The sequence below is a fragment of the Malurus melanocephalus genome, unplaced genomic scaffold (genome assembly GCF_030028575.1).
Source record: "Malurus melanocephalus ecotype Western Australia unplaced genomic scaffold, MMel_1.1 scaffold_91, whole genome shotgun sequence".
NCBI classification, from domain to species: Eukaryota; Metazoa; Chordata; class Aves; order Passeriformes; family Maluridae; genus Malurus; species Malurus melanocephalus.
The window spans coordinates 646,432-661,474 of NW_026623323.1; the positions used below are offsets into that span (position 1 = coordinate 646,432).

Consider the following 15,043-nt stretch of genomic DNA (forward strand, 5'->3'; position numbering starts at 1 on the left):
AGCTCTTTATGCTTCAAAGCCATCTTACATAGGAAAGGACACAGTAAATTCCTGCTGCTATACTGTGCAGCACCTGCCTCAGGTTGCTACAATCATTAACAGGTGGAATTCCTATATACAGCTGACCTTTATTTTGCCAGCTGTTAATTCTTTTGAGTAATTCTTAATTTGCAACATTACTCCTATAAAGTAGGCCATTAACATATTTTGAAAAATCTGTATGCTGAAATACTGCTAAGTCTCTAAGAAAAAAGAGATACATCTTTTTCTGGCACAAAATATTCAAGGKTTTTTTTCAGACATCCTTCTAGTAAAGCTAAAAAACTGCCCTAAACTATAAAAACATCAACAAGCAGTAATACTGCAATTATGAAAATCTGGTAATCCCAACCTAGCCCATTTTTTTCCATTTCTACCTTAAATTCAAACCCAAGAAAGTAGATCTAAAAATCTTACATTGCACAAACTTTAAAAGATTTGAAACAAGTTGTTTACTCACGCTGTAACTGTGCAGCTCTCAGTTGTTTCTTTAACCTCTCCACTTCATTCTTTAAGAACCTGATATGTCTCATCATATTTTCTGGAGAGTCTATCTCCATTGATATGTCTCTGGGTGATGGTGGAGCAGATACCGGCTGGTCTAACTTCTCCTGCAAAATTCTTTATGAAAAACAGTGCAAATTTTACCTTCCATTCTAATGAAAAGAAAACCTTTTATATCCCCCAGAAAACCATTGTAAGGATTCTGACAGGTATGTAGCTTTATTTTAACTACTGTTTTGGGGGAGATAAATTCAGGAGGAGTTAAACCGTTTAGTTTTTAATTCAAAATAAAAAAGGTAAGATTTGTTGTTGTAGTACAGATGGATTTTCCAACATATCCAGGTATTCCTAAATATTTCTGCAAATAATTTGAGAAAAACAAATTYTCAACTTTATATAGTTACCTCAGTCTTGCATTCAAATGTTACTCAYTACACAAAACGTTTGCAAAGCAAATTCATTCAATATCTTACMAGTTTTTACATTTAATGAAGATTAATGATGAGTAAAGTATGTCTACCTTGAAACACAGGCATTTCTCCATTTCACCGCCACCAAAAGAATTTCACAGACATTTTCTGAAGGACAGTCAAATAGACTCCCCTTCTTTTTTTCATTTCCAAACAAGGAAGGTACTAAGGTGTTCCATATAATCATGGGTTCAAATACTTCAAATATCTGATGCTAAATTCAGGAGTAATGAACTTCTTTTAAGAAATAAGTACATAGTAGGTAATATATGTCCTACATGATGATTTTTGGAGATCACATAGGAAGTATTTTCCAGTCTGAATACACGAAACTTTCTAAGGAACATGCTGATAGGCCAGATTCAACTCTGCCCTCAAGAGCAGGGTCAGCACTACACAAGACCAACATTYTGCATGGTGTAGTATTCATGTGTACCATAAAAAACATACAAAAGCAGGGTCTGAGTCCACTACAGCTCCTCATAGGAAGGGGCACAGTCTGACATGGTCTGCCTTAATGAAGGCTTTAAAACTAAGATACACAAAAATCCTACCAAAGSCTCATCCTGCTATGAATTTACCACATGTAGCTCTTCAGATCACTTGCCACACAGCAGGGCTCTGTAAAATAAAACTACAAAACCTGCAGTTTATTCAGGCTCAGGTGTTTTCTGAAGCCCCTGCCAAGACTCAGAGAGTCACACTAACATAACAGTATTTAAACATGTAGAAAAAAATAAGGTATTCATCATCATTARTCATTATTCTCTCCTACTTCCTCCCCAAACTGAGTTTTTGTATTATAATCTTTAAGAGGTGGTTGCTTTCATAGATATTTTTAATTTTAGCTGTTCAGGAATATATAGTCACTGTCTTAACTTCTACTAAAACAGCATTGGGAATTCTCAATGACATGAGTGCACACCACTGAGAAGTTTCCTTTAAGCAGACAGGGAAAAAACAAGGGCTTCTCAAATAAGAAATACAGTAAAATACCATGAATATAAAGTTGACCACAACCCAAAAGCTTTAAAAAGAGGCTATCAGCAGCTGAAACAATTCAATAAATTCCTTCAAGCTTTCCCAGGTAATTTCTTATATTAGTCTTATCTACTTTAGGAAATCAATGATGAAGCATCATGTAAACAAGAACTTTACAACTCATATAGCTTCTAGATTTTCACAGATCAGACAACTCTTGTAGGACAGAGATGAAAATATTTAATCCAGAGCAACAAGACAAACCGTTTTTCTGCTTCAAGTTTATCCATCCTCTTCCAGAGACGATTCACTAGTGCTTCTTGTTCCTGTTCCAAGGTATTTTCAAGGTCAATCTTCTCACGTCTTAGCTGGAGAGGAAAAACAATTAGGAAAAATGATGGGCATGTATTTTTTGCAAGGAACTGTCATTATAAAGCTCCAACAACACTGTTTTACATAATGCTCTACAGGAGCAAGGAGATGGGGAAGAAGAGACAAAATTAAGGCACAATGCACTGGAAAAATCAAGAGATTCAGTGGTTCCATGGCTGTTATCTAATTAACACAAGTTTTTCTCACAGAGCTTGTCTCTGGCCAGTAAGGAGGAGCATGAACCCTGGACACACAGGCACTGATGACATGACAAACCCATTCAAAGACATCACCTATTCCATGAATCCATGAAATTCAAACTGAATTCACTGCTCACTACACCAGCATTTATTTTCTTGAAAATTTTTCGACTTTTTTAGTGGAAGAATCAGTTAAGTAAACCAGAAATGGAAGAGAAGCCATGCTTGCTTTGTGTGCCTTGTGTTAGATAAAGRACACAATAAAAATAGCACAGAAAACATTATGTGAACTACCTTAAGTGTTACTGTATCAATCCTTACTAGCAAAACAAATGCAATCTTAGCAAAGGCTGTGTAAAAGTAAAAGCTTAACTTGACATTAATTATGTTCCCTTACTGTGTGAACATTCTTGATTCTACTACAGGTTAATAAAACATATAATGTAGCACCTTCTACTCTTAAGTTAATAAAAGAAGATACAATGTAGAACCACACATGAAGAGACCTATTATTCATGTTTAAGTAGAAATACAATGCAAGCATTAGTAATACAGGAGAATATTAAGAGGCACAGCTGAATTTATTCAGTAGCAATGTAGCTGAACCCAAAGTTAGCAATGATGAAGTATTTGAAATAGATCAACACCTTTACAGGTGGATGATAGCATGGAGGCATTTTTCCCAGCCAAGCCTTAGTTAATGCCACTTGTCTGCTGGGCAAATAATCTCATATTAGAAATGGAAAGACTGAAAAGAGAAAAAAGTGATTTCCATCTACTGCATTACTGAAGGGCTACTGCAGCATCTAAATCTGTAAACTGTCAGTGCTAACCACCAAATTAATACTGAGAAATCTAAAGAAAATATCAACTCACACACTTCAGGTACCAGTGCAAGTTTAATGAATGTACAACTTTTTCCTTTAAAGGTTAGAAGAATTACTTACTATACACAGAAGCAGACACATGTTGATAAATAACAGGGAACACACTTAGAAAAAGAAACACTGTCTGGCAAATCTTTCCATGTCTGAGTTTCCAGATGTACATTAACAGCTGAGGGAACTTACATYTCAATAAAAGACAAGTCAGAAGCAACATGCTTCAGCTTCAGTACAAGGATGGGAATTTGGATCCTGATCAACACTTCATTCCCCACATGGCTGGAGGTGGAGTGGTAGGAAAGCAAAGGGCTCAGCCCCAGAAGCACAGGGCCTTAGGGCTCCTTAGCCAGTGTGGCCAATGYTTGGGGCTGGGAACAATCAGAGGGAAGAAACCACAGAAAATGTCCTGGAATCTGCACACAGTGCTTCTACATTACCAAAACCCAGATCTCCACTACACTGCACAGGTATCTAGATAACCACATGAAGAAAAAAGTGTGAATGCAGGTCATGACCTCTGAAGCAATATTTTTTTCATCATTTCAATGCATGGTTTAAACTCACCTAGTCTTTATACAACTATGTTATTGATCTAGCAACAAACAAACCCACAAAAACACACAAATGAAAAAAACCCTTATTTTTAATAGTAGGAAGAAGAGCACACAGGAATTTGAAAACAAGAGTAAATTATTTATAAGCCTGGATTTGAAAAATCTAAGATTACATTTAGCATGATAGTAACCATCACCAAGGCAGTGGAGTCCATTAATTATAAATCTGCATATAGGTGAGTGTGCACAATGGGAAAGTCAAACCATCAGCAACAATATATAATGAATCTTGTGTTGTGCCCTGAAGCACCACAAACACCAAAGAAATCAGGCTGTGAAACAGATCTAGAATTCCACATTTCCAGCAGTATGAAAATATACTGGAAACAAGTATCTTTCCTGCCTGGTCAGGAGTGCTGGCCCAGCTCCTCCATCAAGATTTTAAAGCTTGGAGGAAGAATACCTTGAACCTACAGGAGAAGCAACAGCAGCATCCTGTTCAGAGCTGTGAATTTAAGGAACTGGTGTATTGGTACTGGGCAGCTTCAGGTGCGCTTTGAAATGTACTCCAGTCAATAATTATTTTAGAAATGTGGTAATACTCKGAACTAAAATAAGCAGGATGAGATTATGCTCAGGACCAAGCCAGCAGCTCTGTCAATACTAGTGTCAYTCTACATGGGTGCACAGTTACATTCCAATCAAACAACACTTAATTTTGACTGTAAAACAGGGAAACAAGGAAGCATTGCTTGCTTTTCATACCTTAACCTTCCTTTCAGAGGAAGAGTAAAATTCCTTTTAACCTTCCTCACCACCCACCTGTGTTTCTTCACACATGCAGTTACCTCAAAATGCAGCTAAAACATCAGTTTTTAGCTGTATTATTGCTTTTTAAACTGACTTGACAACTTATTAAAAAGTACAACTTCTCCCTCCTGAAATGGAGGTYTTCCAAATCAATCAAAGCTGAAAATGCTGATCTCTGTGTATGCCCATTCCACTACCCCAAATTTTACTTCTCTGCTTCTCATCTCCAGAGTGCCCTTTGCAGTTTTAATCTTCTGCTGCTCTTCAAGAAATTCTTTCCTGAAGACTTTACACACCTCATGTTCTTCTCCTTTCAAAGCGGACATACATGCTTATTAGCATTTTAGTTGTTATTTTTCATCTCCTAACTGCAGCAATTCTATTTTCTCACTATACTGTATGAAACAGAAAAGCAATTAAAAATAGTAACAGCAAGACTACACACACTTGGCCTCTTCGGGCAATACTGACAGCAATTAATTTCCTATCAAGCCACTGAACTGAAACACAGAACATTATTGCTCATTTTAACTGAGCCATTCAGTTAATAAAATAGTCACATGCTGCAAATTTCTTCACCACTTGCCTTCAGAGAAGAATGCTCTGCTGACTTCAAGCTGACTTAAAAAATTATTTCAGGTCACATTTGAACCCTAAGATCAAACTTAGTTTTTATTATGGAATAATATYCTATGCAACAATCCCTGCCACAAACCAGCTACCTATTGCTCACCTGTGGCATAATCAGTTCAGATGAAAAAAAGCAAAGGAGAAAGAACACAAAGCAGAGCTAATTCATGTTCTCTATTTTAATAACAACAGTTTAGTGAACACATGCTGCAATTATCTGCTCAMTGATTAGTGAAAGATCTCAATGTAGCCCAGCTCAAAGCATTGCTGGAGTACTCTTTCCAAGGCCTGTTTAACAGGTGTTCTGAAGGCTGTGTTGCAGACTGTGGCAACCCTTCCTCCTTAATTCCCTTTTTGTGAAATAAAGGCAACATGGCTCTCCTGATGACTTTGGGTTGCTTCTTGCTAGGTACAGCACATGCCCCAAGGCTGCAGCTTCAGCTGGTTAATTAGCACAATCAGCGTTTTTAATTAGTGAGAGGGAAGAAAGCATGCTGAAACCCAAAGTAACCTGAGATCTCCTACACCTTACTGTGAAAGAAAACAAAGGCATACAGTGAATTACATATAAGTACATATGGAACTTCTAAGCAAGACTGACAGCCAGATTTTAACATCTTCACAAACAAAGTTTTAAAAGCTAGATTATTAAAGACCTTTGTGCATCTATGCTTTTTGAACAACCTATCATTAACACTTAGATGKAGCAACAAGTTTCAAATTTTGTGATTTCAGAAGTCTGTCTATCCAGAACAATGATACAAACGAAACACCAAGAAAATTTCAGCTGTGGTTTATGCTAACATTTCAAAGACTTCAACAGCTTAGTATGTTAAGCTTACTTTGCATTTTGATTAAGTGGCAGCCACCACCACCTTGTGGCTAAGAGAGTTATTTCAACCTCATGCTAATTTCCATGCTGCGTAAGGATTTGTTATCTACTACATAATCCCATCTTTCCATTTTTCTATTTGTTCCATAGGTGTGTCCATACAGAATGTTACCATAAGAATCAAGAGAAATCATCTGATGATTTAGATAGCCATTAACTAATTTATCCACGATAACAGAAAAGGAGAATCATAAAAAACTGGTAGAAATTCCRATTACCAGCAACAAGAGTTCCACAGCAGAAGAAATCACAGAATTAATGCACTGCATATACACCAACTGAATTATCAGACCTCCACATGCCTGAAAATCTGAAGTCCTTTAACAAGCCTACAGGTTTCATCAGACTGCCTTTTAAGTCAAAAGGTCTCCCAGTAACACCACTGAGATGTTTGATGCAGATACCTAARATTAGACATAAGAGCAGTCCCAATGTGTGAAGTTCCAGCTGAAACACAGCCAAACATGGGCTGTTTTCTCTCTGTAATCTTCATAACTGTCTAGGGAGAAAGGGATCTGAGCAGAGTTGAACCTCAAGAACCCACACAGCTGAAACTCAGTTCTAGTGCTGTGCTATCCAAGCTGCCACAAGAAGGTGACCTACAGCACAGCTAGACCACAAACAGATCATTTACTCCTGTGCTTAACCACCATCAGAAGTCTTTCTCACCAGCAGCATGAGTGGAAGCTGATGAACAGCAACAAGCAGCATTATTTACAAAAAAGCTGCATTTGCAAAAGTCGTTACTGTCCAGCAGACATGAAGGCACACAGAAAGGCTACTGAAAGTTATATTRGCCACGAAAAAAAACTATTCAAAGTTTCTCATAATAAATTACATTACTTTTCTATTCCCTTGAAAGTCAAACTGACTTTTTTGTAGTCTCAATACGGCCYAGTTTCTTACATACTTAGAAAATTAAATCAAATTTAGTTCAGATGGAGGACTTGGTTTTTTCACAGTCATATAATGGTGAAATGAAGGATTTACCTGCTCCAGGGTGAGCTGCTTTGAAATCGTATCATTTTCCAGTTTTTTAATCTTCTTCATCAGTTTGTTCACTTGAAATTCCTGTTCCTGTTCTAAATGCTGCTCCAGTTCAGCTTTCTCATGTTGCAACTAAAAATTCAGGAGACATGAGAATATTTTAAACACACAAATAAAAGCATGACCTTAGGCACTTTTTATAAATTTATTTACACATTTATTCCTACTGCATGTTAAATTCTCTACTGATGCTTTTCATAAGACTTCAAAACGCACAACACACCCAACTGCCCTTCAAAAAGGAGCATATTTAACGGTTGCATATTTACAAAGCAGATAAAACTACATTTCCAATAGCTGATTTAAGTCAAATCAAAATAAGGCATTTTATATGCTATATATAATGCATTATAGACATGTCAAAAGTAAAAAATCTATCACAATGTCCACAAAAGCATTAATTTTAATCTACATGCATCATCTCAAGAGCATCCAAAGCACAAAATACAGGTCTTAACAATTCCTTCTCCCTGGCAGCTGAAAGGCTTAAAATCATGACTGAACTAATACTACTGAAATTGCTGTGCAACAAGTTTGCAAACGACAACAAAATTTATATTCCTATGCTATCAAAATCAAACTGTTTTGATGACATAAAAATATTGGTTATTTCAAATTAGTGTTACACATCTTAATAGAGAAGGGATTTTTTTTATTATTTAGTATGTCCAGTAGAAAAAAAAGATCTTTAACTCTCAAGGCTCTCAAGCAGATGAAAATAATAAAAATGTTCCTAATTTTAAAATAAAGTATGACTTGGAGTAGAATTCCCCTGAAACAGGGATCCAAGTCTTCCTGTGGATAAAATAGTGTGACTGGCACCATGGTACAGACACGTGAATCTGACTCAGGGAAAAGCAAATGTCACTGAAAGACAATGGTGTAATTACATTGYGTTCTGATCATCCACTGAAAATTGCAGGCACCTTTTTCCACCTGCTTATTTTCTATGCCAGTTCTTCTGGCTAGCACATAACAATCTGTAAGATCACAGTGCTTAAATGTGCGAGGAAACCTGAGGAAATRGAGACATACCTTGCAGTCATGGACACAAATCAAGGTTGGATAGCTACAGTGGAGGAATATACTTTGATTTTGAATTAGGCTGAGATTGCTCATTCGTTAATGCAGCTCCTTTGGCTGCTATTTAGAGACAAAATGGTCTGTGAAGTGCAGCCTGGCAGAGAGATCAGGGCCAAAAGGCTCAAGCATGAAGAGCACTAGGCAGACAGCAACTATTTGGCAACATACATATGGGAGAAGTTTGGGGYTTAACTGTGTTTTCAGGGTTTGTCATTGCTGAGATTTTATTTTTCACAATTTAAACAGCAGAATAGAAAACTCTTAGAATAGACAATATTGGCTTCATTTTACAAAGAGGGAGAAACCCCCAAAATACAATGAGTGGTATCTGTCACTCATATAGGGTAAAATAATTTTTCCCTTTTATTTCCTTGATCACAAAAACAAACCAAAACAACCAAAATCAAATTATTGCTAAAACCTTAACGCTGAAGAACAGAACTGCTAACAATGAAAAAATGTCCACTGGTAAAACTCAGGTGGATAGTGTTTACTTCACTTGGTAAAGTAAGAGAGTCTTTTCCAACTGTTTTTAATTACATGCAATTATAGTAACAACGGTCTACAGATATACCTGCCAGCTAAATGTTARAACACGTCACTTTAATGCCAATGTCTTACAGACCTTGAACTGCATATAAAAACTGAAGGAGAATTTTCAACTACGTAAGATTAGACATGGATTTGGTGCAAGAGAGACAGTGATTAGTTTGAAGTGAGAATGGGGCCATCAAACACAAAGCTTAGCAGCAGGAGAGTGTGCCTTAGTTCATTTAAATGCTGAACAACTACAGCAACACACTCTCTCTGCAGAAACAAGTGTCCTGATACAATATTTMTCTTCCTTCCTTACTGTACTAGCTTACTTCTGGGATAGTGGAAAGTGTTTTTATGAAGTAATGGAGCCAATGGATGAAGTGTCCCCTTAAAAAACCAGCCCTCATTTATCCCCCAGACCATGACCTTGCACAGTCTATTTTTAGTATTCCAGGCCCTCAAAAGCTGTCCACTTCTTCCTCTGCTGCATCCTGAAAACCTATTTATTAACAAATTTGTATCAGCAGTTTGCCTCCTGTTTTTTCCAGATGTTCATCAAATACATGATAGATGAGCTGGCTCTGTTTATTCCGCACAATCCCATTTGCATCCTTGAGCTGACGCGTGGTATTCTGGTGAGCAGGAAGGGTAATAGCTAATGTTTACAGACTTGGAATTTTTTAAAGAATTGTCAAGAATCAGCCTTGCAAAAGAAACATTTCTGTACAGAAATTCAATTACTTAACTTGCCTGACTACATATCATGCTATTATCTTGGTGTGTTGTAACATCTCACTTTCAAGGACAGATATTTATTTGGACCAATTTGCACTTCCAAAAATACAAGGGTGTTGAAAAAAATCTGAATTCGATTTTGAAAAGGACTGGTGTACAATTTAAAGTAACTGACTTTGTAAGATCAAACAATATTAAAAATAAATTTCTCTTTGGAGCAGTCTTGTTTCACAAAAGATTAATTTTTAAGATTTTCTGCTTTAAATTTCAAAGCAGTCACTCAACACATCCACGTCCACCACTGCAAGAACACAGCCTGCATCAAAACACTCGTAATGATATTCTCCAAAACACTGCTACCGTTCTATAATGACTAAGGATTGAGAAATAGTTACAAGCTTTCCAGAGACTTCATCAGGTAAACAAAAATACAATTACATGAAGTACACAAGAAGATATAGTAAATGTACATAAGGCCTATAAGAATTTTGTCAAGGATGAACATGATAAAAAGCTTTAGTTTACAATAAAATCTCTGTTAAGATGCATGTGCTCCTTMTTTACTGCAACATTCAAACTAGAAAATTAATAATTATGTTAAACAAAGGAAATTAATCTAATAAAATTGTACATTTATTCATTTGGCTTGTAGAGGAAATGAAAGCAAATGCTAGACAGTTATAAAAAGCTAGTAGTATTACACTGAGAACAYGTTCTTTTATGTGCTACTGTGTCTTTGTAGACTCAGTGTGGCATATAGTAAAAGGGCTCAATATTAATTTCTTATGATACTGCAAACCTGATGTCACTCATTGTTTTATAACAGTAACACATGTGGTGCTGAACTGGGAGATTCTGGCTGGCTGTGAGGAGGAGCGCTGCAGCTCTGGCAGGCAGCTCCCACATTTAAARTGCTTTAACCTTCTGGGAGCTCATTCCAGAGGCCAGACTCAATGCAAGGCATAAGCCCCTACAACTGKGACAAACAAAGGCCTGACAAAGCAACAAATGCACAGGCTCCACAAAAACAGGCCCTCTGCTAGGGGGCTTTCAACAGAATAATGTGGCAGTAATTCTAACACAGGCACAGAGCTGTAAATACTAGGAAAATTGAGAGTCAAAATTATATGCAGTTTAGCAGAAGTGCACCTCTCTGTTCCAAAATGCAAAGTTTTAGACAAAACAACATATTTATAGGCATTTTTTCCCTTATTAATGCAAAAAGCAGGAAGCCATTTTATGCTGACAGCATGAATGTTGAAAATCTAGTTCCAAGTCAGACTAACATTGATTGGAAAACATAGAGATTAAGAGTTTAATCCCAAAGAACATTCGCAGCCTATGCCTTTAACAGAAACAGCATTGCTGCCTCTACACAGGCCACAAAAGGAACCAAGTCTCAGCTCTGTCCTTGTGGAGGAGCTTTGATATAACCCTTATCTCTCCTGTGCACTGAAGTTTTCAGGTGAACCTCCAAGCAATACCATGCCACTCACCCCTCATAGGCACAACCACCAACACCACCACAAGGATGATGACAGCTATTCTCTTCTTCAAGTCAGCTGGGTTAATACTCAGATAGAGGAAAAACTCACCATTTACTTGCAAAAAYTGCTACCTAATGGTGCTGAGAGAAATTACGCAGCTTCAGGATGAACAGTTTGGAAGACAGGTGCCCTTATGAATTGCTGTATTTTAAAATCTTCTGGTTGACATAATCATGTAAATGGTGTAAATCCTGTAAATGGTGTTTACAGGAAGGCCACATGGAATGAAATCTAAGGCTGCAGGTTCCYTCCACACTCTTGTAGCTACATTATACAGCTTTCTCTAAGCAGAACACTGCAGCTTGCCTGCTGAAAGCTGGGTAATACTTATGTGATAATGCTGAATCCAGAACTGAGGATTCTCTCCAGATGCTGTATAAAAGGCGATMATAACTTCAGTTTCATGTCTGCACTCTGTTTCAGATGATTCTCTGAATCTTTCTCTCACTAATGATAATAAATTGCACCCTTGAAGGGTTTCCAATGGACAGCACAATGCCCTTGCATTGTTTCATACATTACCAAGAGCCAAGCAAACCCTTGGCCACTTTGAGAACAGTATTGTTACCTTTTTCTTTAATCTGGGGCAACACTCAAAGGACAGCTTCTGAAAGTCCATAGCAAAAAAGAATGAAAATAATACTTTTAGGTCGGCAAGAAGTTTATATTTCTCTTTGTAATGTGTGAATCTATTTTGCATAATTTCAGCATTTTAAGAATGTTAGAGATAGTGAAAAAACCTGTCAAAATAATTYAATGTGAATTCTAGAGAAAAGGCTAAGCATATTTGAAGCAATTACTAGATACAACAATTCAGTTGCTGCAGAACTCGTGGTACAAATTTGTGTGCAAGGTCATTATATGACTTCAAAACCCTTCAAAAAATCAGGTGTAATTCATGCTTTTACTTTTAAAGGGAAATTTTACTTTCCTCTTTACAGTGTATAGTACAGTCCCATATAAGCTGGTTCTGTAACAGATTTCTCCATCTGCCTTTCAATTACACAACATTGTTCAACATAATATTTCTCCCTTTACTGCAAGAGACTCCAGTGGAAAGCTTTTTCTATAGTGATATCCACATCTTACTTCAATTAGAAAAGAACAGTTGATGCCCTTATTTTACTGCCATCTGCTTGTCTGTTTTTCATGAAAATGTATGACTTAGAAAGCCAACGTGTCTCTTACTCAGAAACATTCTTGTCAGTCCTCAAGAACAGCAAAGGGAAATAGTAATACCACGTAAGGGATATTTTATCTTGCTGCTGAGCTTCCTGTGTGATAACAGGCACCAAAGAGACAAAGTGAGAGAAGGCCCAGTTTTCTGTAACAAAAGCGCCAGATGGGATTAGCTCTAGTGGTGTTTCCAAACACTGTATTTCCTAACTGCAGGGCTAAACATGCCTTCAGTCTCCAGCTGCAGAACACAGCAATGCTTTCAACATACAAATTAGCTTCTTTTAAAGTGCCTGGTTTTTCATGACGAAGCTCAGAACTAATGGCATGAAAWAAGCTCAGGCAGATCACACTAAAGATTCCCCTAACTTAGTACCATGTCTCCTACAGGGACCAAAAGGAGGCATTTAGGCAAGACTGTGAGAACAYAGCAAGCATGGACAACACGTCCAACAAATATTTATCCACTTCCCAAAAATTAGCAACTTGGGTAAAGAAAAGAAGTTTMTCTGCCACAAACTGTCCCAGCATCTTCAACTTTTTACTTTTATCATCAAACTGATGTGTTTTAATTCAACAGAAGCAATTGTTTTGTTAAAAGTATGGATAAACTCACAGAAAAAGTCTCCTTCAAGCATCGCTGCATGTTCTTGCATATCAAGTTTAATATTTCAGGACTCCTGTTAAATATCAAATACTCCAGGAAAAAAGTGTGTTTCACTAACGTTTTAAATCAATCAGTAACTCTTGTCTGGAAGACAGTTAATATTTACTGCAGGCTACACCCATTTTTTGAATCAGTATACAAACCTGCAGGCTCTCAAAGCTGAATTTGCAGATGCAAACTCTAAAGCAACAAGTTAAAAAAAGGCTACTCACTACACTTCTTGTAGCTTGCTTTTATCAAGTGTCATCTTTATAACCTGACCACTTCCCTCWGAGTGCAGTCATGCAATCACAAAAGTTCAGTCACCAGTCAGTCCTGAGGCTCCTGGGAGAAACATCAGGAAAGACACCAATTACCTGCATCAGTTTTCTTGAGAGCTCGTTAGTGAGAAATTCTTCTTCCTTTTCATAGTTTACTGCGAGGGTTTCTTTTTCTTTCTGCAGAGCTTGAATCTTCTTAAATAGAGTGTTGCTGATGAATTCCTCTTCTTGCTCTGCCCTGGCTTGCTGTGAAATAAAGACATAGTTTTGAGAAAAAAGGCAGCAAGTTTCCTTTTAAAAAAGCTGCAATCATTTAATTCTGGAGGCCTGGAGGCTGGATCTAAGTGCTGTTACCATACCCTTTTATAACATTATAGCACCTTTCTTCATTTTTTATTTTCAACCTTTTAACTTGAGAAACTGCACTGATGTTTTAAAGTAGCCTACTTCCAAATATACAAAGTTCCCAATCTTAAAACTTTATAAAAGCATTACAGATTCAGCTACTACTTATTTTTACCTACTTTATGTCTAAAAAGGAACTCCTCACTAAATGTTCTCCCTTGTGAGCTGAAGCACAGCTCAGACTGTTGCATGCACCATGGTGCCTTCTTTTCAGAACCCTCAGACCGAGCTGTTTTCCAGAAGTCAAATAATGTTCCCCTTCTTTCACCCAGATATGCAGAGCCACAGGCAGCATGGCTCCTCTCACAGGAATTCCTACCCAACCACCAGGAAAACAAGTGTTACTCCTCAGAACTGCTACTCAACTACAGCAACTCAAAAAAAAAAAAATAGGCGCAGGGAAAATTTACCCCAAGTTACGCTGAAATCTTCCCCATGCAAAATTAGTAGAGGTGACAATTTCCATTTCAGCTTTCTGCTAGCACGCTGCACTGCTCCACAGAAAGCCAGCCTCATGTATTCCCTACAGTTCAGATGTTTGTATGTTTTTTTAAGTATAAAATTGATCAATGGAACACGGAAGTGATATTTTGAAAGCCTGCTTGAAAAGATCATGAAGGGTATTTCATATGGGCAAATTAAAGACACAGCTACAAATTGGTAGAGCCAACTCTTAATTCCACAGTCCAAAGCCTAGAACAAGTGAATGACAGAAATATTGCTTTTAACAAATGAGGTAAGAGAGAGTGTCAGCAGTGGTTTTATTCCTTGCAGCAAAATCCATGACTTGAACTGCACACATGTGATTTGTCCTGATTCTAATAAAATTTTACCAGCTTATAGTTTATGCAAACATTCTGAAAGCTTTATTTCAGTAAAATGAGAGAGAGGAMAATTTAAGAACTGAAACAGACACACTACTGAAAGCTTATCTTCCATAATCATYTACCCATAATGGGCCAAAAAAACAATCTCTTTATACTTACTGTACACTGGAAAATGCTTGAAAGATTTTATTATGTAAGTTGATCTTTTAACTGGAAAGATATGTTCCCTAGTGATCTAAGAGCCAATTACTTAGACACCTTCAATGTCCAGGAGAAAAGTTAATTAAAGAACATAACCGTCTTAAAATTTGGTGAATTGTAAATTTTCCTCATGATATCACCAATATCTTAAAATCTAAAGCAGTGCTCTGGAAACTTCTCAGTTGAGACCCCCATCCATCAAGTCCTTCTCTTCACATTTGT

General features: G+C 37.1%; 1 protein-coding gene across 1 annotated transcript in view; it reads right to left on the reverse strand.

Annotated features, from left to right (window-relative positions):
* Positions 1 to 15,043, reverse strand: part of CCDC6 (coiled-coil domain containing 6) — a gene marked incomplete at its 5' end in the record, with an annotated part of 50,065 nt that overhangs the window by 17,053 nt on the left and 17,969 nt on the right. The window contains 4 exons of the mRNA XM_057368410.1: positions 500 to 660; positions 2,259 to 2,362; positions 7,327 to 7,455; positions 13,485 to 13,634. Coding sequence (XP_057224393.1) covers positions 500 to 660; positions 2,259 to 2,362; positions 7,327 to 7,455; positions 13,485 to 13,634 — 544 coding nt within the window. The remainder of the gene's footprint in view (positions 1 to 499; positions 661 to 2,258; positions 2,363 to 7,326; positions 7,456 to 13,484; positions 13,635 to 15,043) is intronic.